The 13,709-nt window shown below is 39.3% G+C and overlaps 1 protein-coding gene across 2 annotated transcripts in view; it reads right to left on the reverse strand.

Annotated features, from left to right (window-relative positions):
• The window catches only part of SUGCT (succinyl-CoA:glutarate-CoA transferase), a 749,888-nt gene that overhangs the window by 561,523 nt on the left and 174,656 nt on the right, over positions 1-13,709 (reverse strand). For both annotated transcript variants that reach the window (XM_029926667.1, XM_029926657.1), the window contains exon 9: positions 1,398-1,493. In XM_029926667.1, the coding sequence (XP_029782527.1) occupies positions 1,398-1,493 (96 nt within the window). The remainder of the gene's footprint in view (positions 1-1,397; positions 1,494-13,709) is intronic.

Below are 13,709 nucleotides of genomic sequence, written 5' to 3' on the forward strand. Positions count from 1 at the left end.
GAGGGCTCTAAGAAGTAGGGAAGCCAAATGTCACTAACTGTAGTCATAAAAGCATTGCTAAAGAAGAAAGGGGAGGCACTCAAGAAAACGTCTAGGTGTCTCAGTGAGTTAAGTATCAGGCTCTTGGTTTTGGCTCAGGTCATAATCTCACGGTTCATCAGTTCAATACCCACCACAGGCTCTGTGCTAACAGTGCAGAGCCTATTTGGGATTCTTTCTCTCACCCTCTCTCTGTCTCCCTCTCTCTGTACCCTTCCTCAGCTCACACTGTCTCCGTCTCTCTCAAAATAAATAAAAACTTAAAAAAGAAAAAAGAAAATGTCTCCACTACTCTAGTTATGCCAAACACCACTCCTACAGGGAAATCATAGTAACACCTTGGGGTAAAGAGACCATTCACAGAGAAACAGAGGGGAAAACTCTAGATTCACATTGGGTGGCTGAATTGCTCAAATTGGTACTAAAAGAATGGAAAAGAAGCTAGTTTTGCTGAAGGAAATAATGTTCTTAAAACTAAAAGGAGGAGTAGCAGTTGTGGATGGGTTGATTTCCTGGCAAATGGAAAATGCTGACTTCTATGTGGTCTGTCAAGACCACTAGCACTAAAATGGCTATAATAAAATTCACTCCTTCCTACAACAGATATTTTATAGGGTGCCTAGTCCATACTTCTGCTGCATGTGAGAAAGGAAATGGTGATGAAAAAGATACCTCTAACTCTTAAACGCCCACCATATTAGAGAAGATATAACAAATATGTTAGTAAAGACAATGAGAAATGATACTACTAAGCTAAGCAAAGGTTAGGGGTTTGGAAGAAGAGTTAGTTTCTGTTCTTAGTTTTATTTGTGAAAGATCACAATCCCTTCACATGTTCATTCACACTAGCCAACATCAAGAATTTCTAAGGACAAGTTTAGACACTTAATAAAGAACAGCAGTTCCTGAACCATCTGCTTTGCTCTGAAAATAAAGATCCGTCACACGTGAATTTTCATTTTACTCCAACCTTGTGAGAATATTATTGTCAGCTGGGGTAGGTAACATTTGGTTTATAATTGACATGGTGAACAAACCATGCTTTATAAAATGGCTACAATCAGTGTTTCTTTGGGGTGAAAAAAACACAAACCATCATGTGTGGCCAAAAGTCACTCACTTTCAGCAAGTTCCTTTGATCCATTTAAGTGTCCTGTTACTAATCTTCTGATGAAGAAATGTGCAAAACACAGAATTTAAAGTGAACAACAGAACCTTGTTATAGTCAGACAAAGATACATAACAGAGTATCCTGAAGGGTTTTTCTTCTTAACAAGGGAAATAATTTCCCAAATTCATATCATACGAAACTGCAGATTTACAGTAGCCCAACGGTATGTTGTATGTATTATTCTTACCTGGTAAGGAACAATACTGCCATGAGCTGTGCCCCAACGTTCTGCTTCCTTTTGGCCAATCAGGTAATTAGCAGCTACCTGGGTCAAACATGCCACCTACCAGGAGGAGAAGGGAAAAAAGGTTGTTTACCCACAATCACGAACAGAAAGTGAAAGTTCTCATTTGAGTTCATTTCATGTCATTGCAGAAGAAAATAAAAGAGAGAAGCAACTCCAAATAGGCTAGAAAATACACAGGAGGGACGCCTGGGGGGTTCAGTTGGTTAAGTGTCTAACTTGGTCTCAGGTCATGATTTCGAGGTTCCTGAGTTCGAGCCCCACATCAGGCTCTGTGCTGACAACTCAGAGCCTGGAGCCTGCTTCATATTCTGTGTCTCCCTCTCTCTCTGCCCCTCTCCCACTCATGCTCTGTCTCTGTCTCTCAAAAATAAATAAATACTGTTTTAAAAATTAAAAAAAGAAAATACACAGGCCACCACGCCTTCATCAATACAAAGAAAGGCAGAATAGTATTACATTATCGCCTGAGACTAAGTACGAATAACATTTGGCTTCCAGAATGATCACTTGATGACAGGGGCACCTGGGTGGCCCAGTCGGTTTAAGTGTCCGACTCTCAGTTTCACCTCACCACAGTTTCGTGGGTTCAAGCCCCACGTTGGACTTTGCACTGACAGTGCAGGGCCTTCTTGGGATTCTCTCTCTCTCTGCTCCTCCCCTACTCATGCTGTCTCTGTCTCTCTCAAAATAAATAAATGAACTTAAAAAATAAAATTTAAAAATCAACTGAGGACAGAGGTTGAGCCAGGAGATGAAGCCCTGGTCCAGCCTTTACCATCAAAATCACATCAAAATACACCAGCATCTAGTACATTCCTTTCCCTCTTCACCCATGTCCTTTTACTCTCTGCCTGGATGACAAAAAGAAGGGCTTGTGTCATCCTTGAGCAGCTGAACCAGCCAAGAGCCACGTTCCTCTAAAGTTCTCATTTCATGAAAAAAATAACAATAATAAACCTCTACTTTGTTTCAATCAGTTCAGTTGCCCAAAGCATTCTTACTGACACAAAGGATCAACAGTATTTGACTTTAAAATTCCCCAGTGAATCATTGTCATTTAAACAAAAACTGCTGTACCTCCCTCAAATTAGTCCTAACCCCATACCCTCATCATTATACCTATGTCAGGTTTCAAAAGCCTTAGATCTCTTAAAGGGATCATCTAAAACATAGGGTCAACTTCTGACTCTTGCAGTAGTTCATACACATATCTCAAAAACCTACAATAATTCACTTGCAGATGAGGATAACATGAGGATAATGACTTGATTCCCAGTGACTGCCACAAGGAGCCTATGTTCCCATGAATACCCATGCCCTCATCGTGAACTATGGAAAGGCAACCTAATAAAAATCTTCCAAAGTTTCCAGAAAAAAAAAGCTTCTGCCCTCATAACAGTCAGGATATACCATATATGCCATAGGTTTATTTTCCCCATTCCAGATCATCAGGTGCAACTGGGAATCTCCCAAGCCAACAAGTTGAACATATCCTGAGCTACATCTGGCTTCTGGAACAATTCAGGGGTGTTTTTCAGGGCTCCGTGCCACGACCTGTTATTGCCCTCTGCCTGGCATGGCGGCTTGCCTCCCACAAGTCCTATCGAGAGGGTTCAGCCTGGATGAATCTCCTTACAGCAGCAGACATTCTCCTTTACTTTATTCTTGGGATTTACACTCACTTTTATGTTCATTTACTGCTCTGTTGAAATTGGAACTGCCTTATGGCAGCTGGTTCGGCTGTACTGCCCAGGTGGCAAAACTAATAAACTTGGAGTCATCCACTTCTGGACCTCCATCTGGTCTCGGGCATTTGAACCATGGAGCATTCCAGGGCTGCCTGGGGCTGCCTCGTGCTAATCACCATTTCACAGCTCACTTCTGTGTCTTTCAAAATGGAAAATCAAATCAACATTTTGTAGTCAAAAAATGCACAGGATGGGAAGTCCAGTTTCATGGTTTTACATCTCTGTCAACTCTAAGAGATTGTATAGCTGTAGGTATTTAAGTACTTTGACCTTCAGACACATTCTCTATAAAATCATGGGCATTTGGCCAAAATGAGTGGTTTTCAATCTTAAAAAAAAAAAAAAAAAAGCAGGGCTCCTGTACCAAACCAAATAATGCACAAAATCCTAATATGTGAGGAAGTAATACCCCCAAGTGTTCTGCTTGAAGCCGAAGTAGGTCTACACTGTCACCCGGGGCAGCAAAACACAGAACCCAATTTGCAAAATAGTAAATGGTCTTAAATTTGCTTCCTAGGTCTATACTTCTGAGTCATATTCTTCTTAACAGTCTGGCAAATAAAACTGATACCAGAGATGCAATTGTAGTCATTTTCCCATTAAAGCTCTTCCTGACATAAGGGAAATTCTCTCAAGTCTGAGGCTTTTCTATGAGAAAGGTTTTTCTTTGATCTAACTATATATGAGAGATGGGAGGAGGAGGTTGCTCCTCTCAAATAAACTCTGATAAAAGTCACTCTCCAAGTTGCTCTGGTGCTGCTGGAGGCCAAGGATTCAACATTGATAAAGGTAATTCTTTGCAAGCAAAGAATCCTAAGAGGCTTGCTATTTCCACTCTTTTAATTTCAAAGTCAGCTAAGAGTCAATAGACCAACAAAATCAGCAATAGCTGCAAGAGGTAGACAACTGACTGGATGATCAGAGGTTAACATGCAAATCGTAGATGGATCTGAGATGGTTGCCAAGAGGATGGATGGGCTAGATTCTAGGCTGGAGATTACCCCAACTACCTCATTTCCTGCCCACCACCTCTTTCTTTCATCTAAATTTTGACTTCTGTGTTTTTGACCCTACCTTGCTACGCTACATCTTTGATAATTATTTAATAAAAGCAGTCTTATTTAGAGTAAATTTGAATGAAGAGTCAAAACTCATCTCACCCACTGTTTCTAAATGGGATGCCCTGTCAATTTCCTCCACACAGCGGTAACTCATGAAAAAATAGAGCATTTCAGGACCAGCAGCCTCCCACTTGGCAGAAAGGTTAGATAAGATTTTAAGCCATTGCCACCCAAAAACAAAGTTACTGATTTGTCAGTAACTATTCAGAGGCAAATTTGGAGGAAAAAAGAATTCTATTTTAAAAAGAGAGAGAGAGAGAGAGAGAGAGCAACAGGGCTAAACTTAGCAACCCAATGTTTAAAAGGGGCATTGCAAAGCTAAGAGTAATCTATTTACAATGAAGTATTTTAAGGCAGGAGAAGGGGGAGAATGTCAACAGCTATGACGTGATTATGTATGAAAAATCAGAGGCTTCCTGGCAATTAATGACAAATTTTCCACAAATCAAAAGAATGCAGGATGTGACTTTTAGGTTAATAACTACATACTGTATATGCATTCTAAATATTGCATTAGATCATTACTTACATCCCCTAAACTTAGGCCCATTATTTCATCATGTGGACGCTATATAATTTACTCAGAATGTTGCCTTTATATGGTTTCATTTGAACAAAAAAGCCAACTTTGGTTTAATAATAATCATTCTGACAGCAAAACTATTATTTTAGATAACATAGTGGGTCCTGGTATTGTGTATCTAACCAGAAAACCAATGGCATGGTCAAAGTGGCTCTCAAAGGGCACAGCCCCAAAAGACATGACGAAGAATACACCCAATTATTTCCCAAAGCAGCCCCGTGGGGTCTGTCACCATGTTTCACTTCTACCAAATGAGGATCAAGCTGCAATAATAGAATCTTTCATCTCCAAAAGGACAACCAAGTATGACGGGACAAGTGGGGAAAACAACACTAGAATTGTGGTCCATTGCATCACAACTGTGGATTCTTCCCTCCTGCTCCCTAGCACATATTCGGGCCTCCAACCAAGCTGGGCTAAACACCAACGATGTTTCACTTCTCCACCTGCCCATCTCTCCATCCATTCTTCAAAGTCCATTTCAACGTCATCATTTCCACTAAGCCCCCTCCCATCACCCAAGCAAACAAATATTTCCCCTGCTTCTGAACAGACACAACCCCTTAATCTGCCTCACACCAGCTGAACTTTCACAGTCCACCTTATACAACTACACTTATAAGATGGCAAAGCTAAATCCACCTGTGCATCATAGTTACCTGCAGAATTCCTGGACCCCACCCCGACCTACTCAATCAGACTCTCCAGGGATGAAGCCTGGGGAAAATTTAACCAATGTAACCAGATTTGAGAACCAAAACCACAGGGAAATCTAGCCTAATCTCTTAACGTTAGAGATGGATAAATAAAGGAACAGAGAAGGAAATAATTTATCTGAAATCACACAGGGGGCTAATGACAGAACTTTAAACTAACTACAGTGTCCTCCTCCATTCTACCATATTATTCATAGCTTATCCTACCCTTTCTTTTAAATTGGGAACTACTTCATGGTAAGAACTCTGTGCAAGAAACCCTTCATATGGTCTCACAGCACCTAACATTGAGCTTCCACATTAATTTTTTAATGTTTATTTTTGAGAGAGACGGAAAAAGAGTTTGAACAGCAGAGGCGCAAAGAGAGAGGGGGACAGAGGCCCGAAGTGGACTCTGTGCTGACAGCATTGAGCCCAATGTGAGGTTCCAACTCATAAAACTGCAAGATCCTGACCTGAGCTGAAGTTGGATGCTTAACCAACTGTGCCACCCAGGTGCCCCCACACACTAATTTCCCTAATGCCTCAATGGAAACAGTAATTATTAGTTTATTTACTCAACACATACTGAGTGCTGCTTTGTGTAAGGTATAATGTCAGGTACTGGGTATACAAAAGTAAATGGAATTTTATAGTGCTGCTCTGTTTGTACTTAACAATAGTGGAAAAGACAACTAAATAGTTTTAAGTACTTCCATGGAATAACTTTAAAAACAAAGAGAATGCCATGTGGGAAAGCCCTAAGGCAAGAAAGAGAATGGCATACGGGGGGGGGGAGGGGGGGGAATCTGAAACTAGACCATTGTAACTGAAGCATGACAAGAAAGAGACAGAAAATGAAATTGGAGAGGTCATGACAGCCCCTGCAAGTCACGGGTCAGGAGTCATTCTCTACACATCTTTCAAAATAATCATTTTATATATTTTTTTTAATTTTTAAGTAATCTACACCCAATATGAGGTTCAAACTCACAACCCTGAGATCAAGAGTCTCATGCTCCACCAACTGAACAAGCCAGGTGTCCCTCAGAATGATCGTTTTAAAATCAAGAATTACATCATATCATCTTTCTACTTAAAACTCATAGAGCTTCCTACTGCTTTCGAAATTAAACCCAGTGAATGAATGAACTAAACAGAGACAAGAGAGAAAAGGGACCAATGATTACTGTGAAGGTCCAGGCATAAGTCGATGATCACTCGGACTGAGTAATTGGCAGTGTAAATGGAAAAATGAATGGATTTAAGAACTACATTAAAGACATTAAGACTGTATGGCAAGGGGATGACAGATAAAATGGTGAGCAAGAGGAAGGATCTGCACATAACTCCCAGGTTTCTGGCTGAGTACCTGGGTAAGCTATGAAGGCACTAACAGAAATAAGGCAGTCCAAGAGAGGAAGGAGGTGAAGGGGAAAGAAAACAAGAATCCTCCTTTGCATATGTTGAATTAGAAATGCTTGCCAGACAACATTGGGACTGGAGTCATCAGCATATAGAACTATCTAAAGTCACTCCTTAAGGGAAAATAGAGAGAGAAAATTAAAGAAGAAATCAGGAATAAGATAAAACAAAAGAAGATAAGTCTCCATGTCAAAAACAGCCTCTAATCAGAGGTACGACCAATGACATAAGTCAAACCACCAGCACCAATTTGCCCCAAAAATAGGGAGTAGGTGAAATAAACTACATATCTAAACATAACAGGAGACAAAAGTAGGCATTTAAAATGATGCAACAGAAGAAGATAATACCCTGTGATGAAATGTTTACAATTTTTTTAACTTTTTATTTTAGAACCATTTTAGATTTATAGAAAACTTACCAACATAGTAATGAGTTCCCATATACTCCACACTTAGTTCCCCTATTATTTCTTTTCTCTGCTCATTTTATCTTTTATTTATTTTTTATCTGACACAATGTTACATTGGTTTCAGGTGTATCATGTAGGGATTCAACATCTCTAGACATTATGCTGTGCTCGGCGCAAATGTAGCTCCCATCTGCCTTCATTCAATGCATCCAAGTCCCATTCACTATATTCCCTATGCTGCATCTTTTATTCCCATGAGTATTCATTCCAAGTCACCTATTAATTAACCTCTTAACCCAGTGTGATATATATTTTATAATGAAAGAGCCAATATTGATGCATTGTTATTAATTAAAGCCCACGTGTTCAGATTTCCTTCATTTTTTAAGAAATTTTTTAATGTTTGCTTACTTTTGAGAAAGAGAGAGAGAGAGACAGAGAGTGATAGACACAGAGACAGAGACAGAGACAGAGCTTATCCTGTCTCTCTGAAGTAGGCTCCAGGCTCTGAGCTGTCAGCACAGAGCCCTACGCAGGACTCGAAACCACAGACTGCGAGATCTTGACCTATCGGCACTTAACCAACTGAACTACCCAGGTACCTCAGATTTCCTTCCTTTTTAATGTTCTTTTCAGCTCCAAGATCCCATTCAGAGTACCGATCACATTCTATTTGGTCATTGCTTCCTTAGGCTCCTCTTGATTGTAACAATTGATCATACATTCCTTCTTTCTGAGGACTTGGGACAGTTTTGAGAAGTACAGATCAGGTATTTTGGAGAACGTTCCTCAATGGGGATTTTTTTTATCTATCTCTCATAATTAGAAAATTATGTATTGGTCTTTGGGGATTTGGATTTTTTTCAAAGAAAGCTCATAAAAGTAAAGTGCCATTTTCATTACATCTTATCAAAGGTACAAACTATTGATATGACTTAACAAAGTTGGTGTTGAGGCAATGGCTATCAGGTATGTCCACTGTAAAATCCTTCTTTTTTCTTCTTCCCCTTTCCACATTGAAATCTTTGGGGGTGGGGAGTTATGCTCCTCCTTCTCAAGGGTGAACTGTCCACATAAATTATTTCAAATTCTGCACAGGAAACCTGTCTCTTCGCTCCTATTCATTTATTCAGTCATTTATTTATATCAGCACAGAGGCATGGGTATTTATTTTATACTTTGGGTTACAATCTAATACTACTTTATTTTGTTGCTAAATCATTCCTTTTTGGCCCCTGGAAGCTCTTTCATTTGGCTCCTTTGACATACACCCCATCATTGGGAGGCATTTATTTTTAAGCACTCCTTTTTTGTGGTACTACAAGATGCTCCAGGATTATCTCTATATGTCCTGTTCCAGTCTTATAAAAAAGTATAAAAAAAAAAGAGGGATCGAAAAGTAAGTAAAGAGAATGTTTACTTTATATATTATGTTAATGTATTATATACAATATTTATTTAAGTATCAACCAGCACCTCCTTCATTCATTTATTCAAAAGTCTTAACATCACACCTACTATGTGCCAGGAACTGATGAAGGCACAGGGCAGATAGCAGTGGACAAGACAGACTTGGTTGCACTGTCATGATGCTTACATTCCAGGGTCAGGTACATTCAAGCGTAAACAAACAGGAGGATACCAAGAAGTGATAAGAGGGCTCTCAGAAAAGCCTCTTTGAAGATGTTAACACTTAACTGGAGACCTGTAGAAAGCATGTGAAAATCTAGGGAAATCTTTCTAGGCAAACACACCAACCAATTAAAAGACTCTATTGCGGTAAAAGTTTACCATATTGCAGAACAGAGAGAAGGTCACTGTAGCCAGAACGTAGCAAGTAAGAGAGGCAGTGGTAGAAGATGGGGTTAAGGATGGGGGCACCTGGGTGGCTCAGTCAGTTAGGCGTTGGACTCTTGATTGCAGCTCAGGTCATGATCTCGTGGTTTCTGAGTTCAAGCCCCGTGTCAGGCTCTGTGTTAACAGTGTGGAGCCAGCCTGCTTGGGATTCCCTCTCTCTTTCTCTGCCCCTCCCCTGCTCATGTGCTCACTCACTCACTCTCTCTCTCTCTCTCTCAAGATAAATAAATAAACTTTAAAGAAAAAAAATGGGGTTAAAGAGGTAAGCAAGAACCAGGTCACATAGGCATTTCAGGCCTGAGTAAGGATCTAGAATATCATTCCAAGTGTCATGGGAAGCCATTGATTTATAATAATTAGATCTGCTGGGTGTTATATGGAGTATCGAAGTGGAATGAATGAAACCAAATTATCTCACATGAGGTTGGTATTACAACCTCTATTTCACAGATAGGAAAACTAAGCCGATGGAGATTAAATGTCTCATCTAGATGGCACAGTAGATTGGTGAATGGCAAATCTATGACTCACTCACAGGTCACTCTACTCTCCATTCCATAAGGCTAAGGGGGAAAAAACATTCAGGAGTGGGATGGCTACCCCATGTTGAAAAAAGAATAAGAACTATACCTATTCATACTGCATTTATCAGTTTAAGTGTCTAGTATTCACTAATGATAAAAGCTAATGCTTATTGTGTATTTTTCTAAGCACTTAATGTGAAATCTCTTATTTCGTCCACATGACAACTGTATGCAAGAGGTGCTGTGATGAACCCATTTTACAAATGAGAAAACTGAGGCACAGAGCAGTTTCGTAATCTACCCACGGTTATACACCTTAGTGAATGGACAAGCCAAGACCTGAACTCAGCTAGTCTGGATTCTGGCATTCTATACTACATTTCCTACAGAATCAGACTCCTAAATATTCCTAAATGGCCACAATCCTGGAAAAGGTTTATTGGTCTGTCCTACTTGGTGAAGAAAAAACAGCCATTAAATATACTTCTCTACTAGGTAAACCTCTACGGATAAGTCTGACCTTAATTATTACATAATATGTACTCACTCAAAGATTTCTGCTTTGCTGCAACTATGTCTTTATTTCTATTCTAATGTAATTAGAAATAAACTTCAATCTATACACATTTTACCGGTAAACATTGAGAAAACCAGGAGAGCTGTTAATTAATTTTAAAATCTCTACCTTTATTTGTTTAGCAAAGGAGGAACATATTATCAAATCCTTCTCTTTATGGCATTTTTTTAACTTAATGAAAGGAACACACACATTTCACATTCCTCTGAACTATCACTAATGGCAGTCAAATCATATTGATGTTTATGTTATATACTGAACTCAAAAGAAAAACATATTTGCATTATACTCAGAATAATTTTGCCAATCCATCTGAATCAAAATCAGACAGGAGGAAACCAGATATCAAATGCCAGAAGGTAAGACCAGACAACCCAGAGAGACAGAATTTCAAAAGCGTGTTTAGTACAATACATCAAACATATTTCTTACCATTAACCACTGACCCAATCATTTCACTCAAAAAGTGGTTATGAAAAACTAAAAGAAAAATATGATGAGTAAGTGGAAATATAGGAAGTAAAATTTAGTGACATGATGTACTTATTTATTCCTGTGATGTCTTCAGTTTCAAATGTTTTCCTCGAATATGGTTTTACATTTTAAATAACTTCATTCTTTAAAATGTTTTTTAAACAAATGAATAAACAAAGAGCAGAATCAGACAAATATAGAGAACAAACTGATAGTTTGCCAGAGGGAATGGGGGTGAGAGAATGGGAAAAAATGGATGAAGGGAAGTGGGAGATACAGGCTTCCACTTATGGAATGAATAAGTCTCAGGAATAAAATGCATAGCATAGGGAATATGGTCAATGATGCTTTAACAGCACTGTATGGTGACAGATGGTAGCAGAAGTATAGAGTTGCTACATCACTATACTGTACACCTGAAACTAACGTAACATTGTGTGTCAACTATACTCAAATACTTTTTTAAATTTTGTTTTTAGAATACACACATTGTTCTGCAACACTAGTTTTAAAAAGAAGTTATAAGAAATGAAAGTTACTTTTGTTTATTGCTCCCTTCATGCATTTAGTAGATATTTAATAATCCCTTATTATATGCAGAGCACTCCGTCAGGTGCTGTCAGAGATCCCAAAAAATAAAAGACAGTTTTACCTTTCAAGAAAGTTAAAATCTTTAATTCAAAATATAAATAATCAGTCCCACAAAAAACTTTTGTAAAAAATCTATCAAGTAGATGGGGCACCTGGGTGGCTCAGTCAGTTGGGCTCAGGTGATGATCTCATGGTTCGTGGGTTTGAGCCCCACATTGTGCTCTGTGCTGACAGCTCAGAGCCTGGAGCATGCTTCTGATTCTGTATCTCCCTCTCTCTTTGACCCTTCCTCACTTTCTCACTCTCTCTCTCTCTCTCTCTCTCAAAAATAAATAAACATTAAGAAAATTAATAAATAAATAAGTAATAAAAATTTAAAGATATCAAGTAAAAATAAAAAGTGACATTTGAGCTGAACCTTTGCTAAAGGGAATTTAGTCATGCAAAAACAAGGAAAAGGACCTTGCACATGAAAGAAATATTGTAGGCAAGTCACAGCAGAGATGGAAAAGTACTGGGTCTTTTTGAATGAATGAATGAATGAATGAATGAGTACCAAAAACTGACAAGGCATTCGATTTGCTACATAGGAGATCATAAGTGATCATTAAGATACAATATCAATAAAGCAGTAAGAACAAAAGCTGGATTAAAGGGGGCTGAGGAAAGAATGAAAACAATAAGGGAGCCACAAGAGTGCTTGTGTGCCTTATGTAAAGGAGAAGAGAGGGGAAGGAAAGAGTGGACAGTGGCTCAAATAGGTTAAGCAAAAAATAAAGGTTTTATTTATTTATTTTTTGAAGATAAAAGAACACCTGAAGTGCATCTAATTATGCAAGCAAAAGGGATAATTGAAAGTGTGGGGTCTTAAGCAAGATGGACAAGGATAAGAGAGGAAGTAAAAGTTAGTGGGGGTGGCTCAGTCAGTTAAGCATCCGACTTCAGCTCAGGTTATGATCTCCCACTTCAGGAGTTTAAGCCCCACATAGGGCTCGGTGCTGACAATTTAGAGCCTGTAGCCTGCTTCGGATTCTGTCTACCCTCTCTCTCTGCCCCTCTAATGCTCATTCTGTCTCTGTCTGTCTGTCTCCCTCTCTCTCTCAAAAATAAATAAAACATTTTTAAAAATTTTTAATAAAAAATAAAAATGAAATGTCCTCTCTCAGCAAAGTCTTCCCTAAATCTTGGCTCAGCTGGAGTTATTTCCTCTTCTCTCTCCGTGTCCTTTAGAATGGAAGCTTCAGGAGGGAAGGGACTTGTCTGATCGCCACTCTCCCCAGCAACAGGGACACCACCCGAGAAGTAACTGTAGGACTTCAGTAGTTACTAAACTTGTGAAAATGAACAAATGACACAGTTTGTCTCTAATTTGGGAAGAGATTCTTAATGAAGAAAAAATTCTTCAAGTGAAAAAGAGGAAATTTGGATGCAACCCCCACAGGAAAGGAGAACAGTAAAAAGTAGAGTGCATTTCCCTGGAATACAAAGGACAGGCTGAGATTTGCCTCTTTCTCCCTCTAAACCCTGGCTCTGCCCACTGGAGTCACACAGAACAAGTCTATTCATTCTTTTATACTGTTTGCTATGTAGATAACCAGAGAGGCTGAGTTAGAGAGCAATGTCAGGGCCCCGGGCTTCACCTGCGGGAGTAAGAAAGCAACAAAGGTGGCTCACCTTTTCTGGCCCTTGTATGGGTAGAGAGAGGAAAGAACAACTCTTCCCTTAAGTCAGAATTATTAGCCCAGGAGTGGGGGTAGGGTGAGTCTTAACCAACATGTCCCAGGGAGAAATTCAGAGGATAAGAACTTGAATAAAGGCTGACTCCCATGGACCCTTAAAGATCTCCTTCATTTTTCCATTAAGCCCAATGGAAACTTTCTGTTTCTTCCACAGAAAGTTGTGCTTCATTTTTTTTAATGTTGATGTATTTATTTTGAGAGAGAGAGAGAGAGAGTCATCACAAGCAGGGGAGGGGGAGAGAGAGAATCCCAAGCAGGCTCCGCAGAGCCTTATGCGGGGCTTGATCTCATGAACCATGAGATCATGACCTGAGCCGAAACCAAGAGTTGGATGCTCAACTGACTAAGCCAACCAGGCACCTCAGAAAGTTTTGGTTCATTTTAAGAAAACTTCAGATACTTTGTTTAGCCATGCTAGTCCAGGATAACTTCTCCAATTCTCTACTTGCCATGATTTCCCTCTAGTTCTGATTACCATTGCCTTTATATCCTGGTGACCCTGACCA

The sequence above is a fragment of the Suricata suricatta genome, chromosome 2, assembly GCF_006229205.1.
Source record: "Suricata suricatta isolate VVHF042 chromosome 2, meerkat_22Aug2017_6uvM2_HiC, whole genome shotgun sequence".
Taxonomy (NCBI): Eukaryota; Metazoa; Chordata; class Mammalia; order Carnivora; family Herpestidae; genus Suricata; species Suricata suricatta.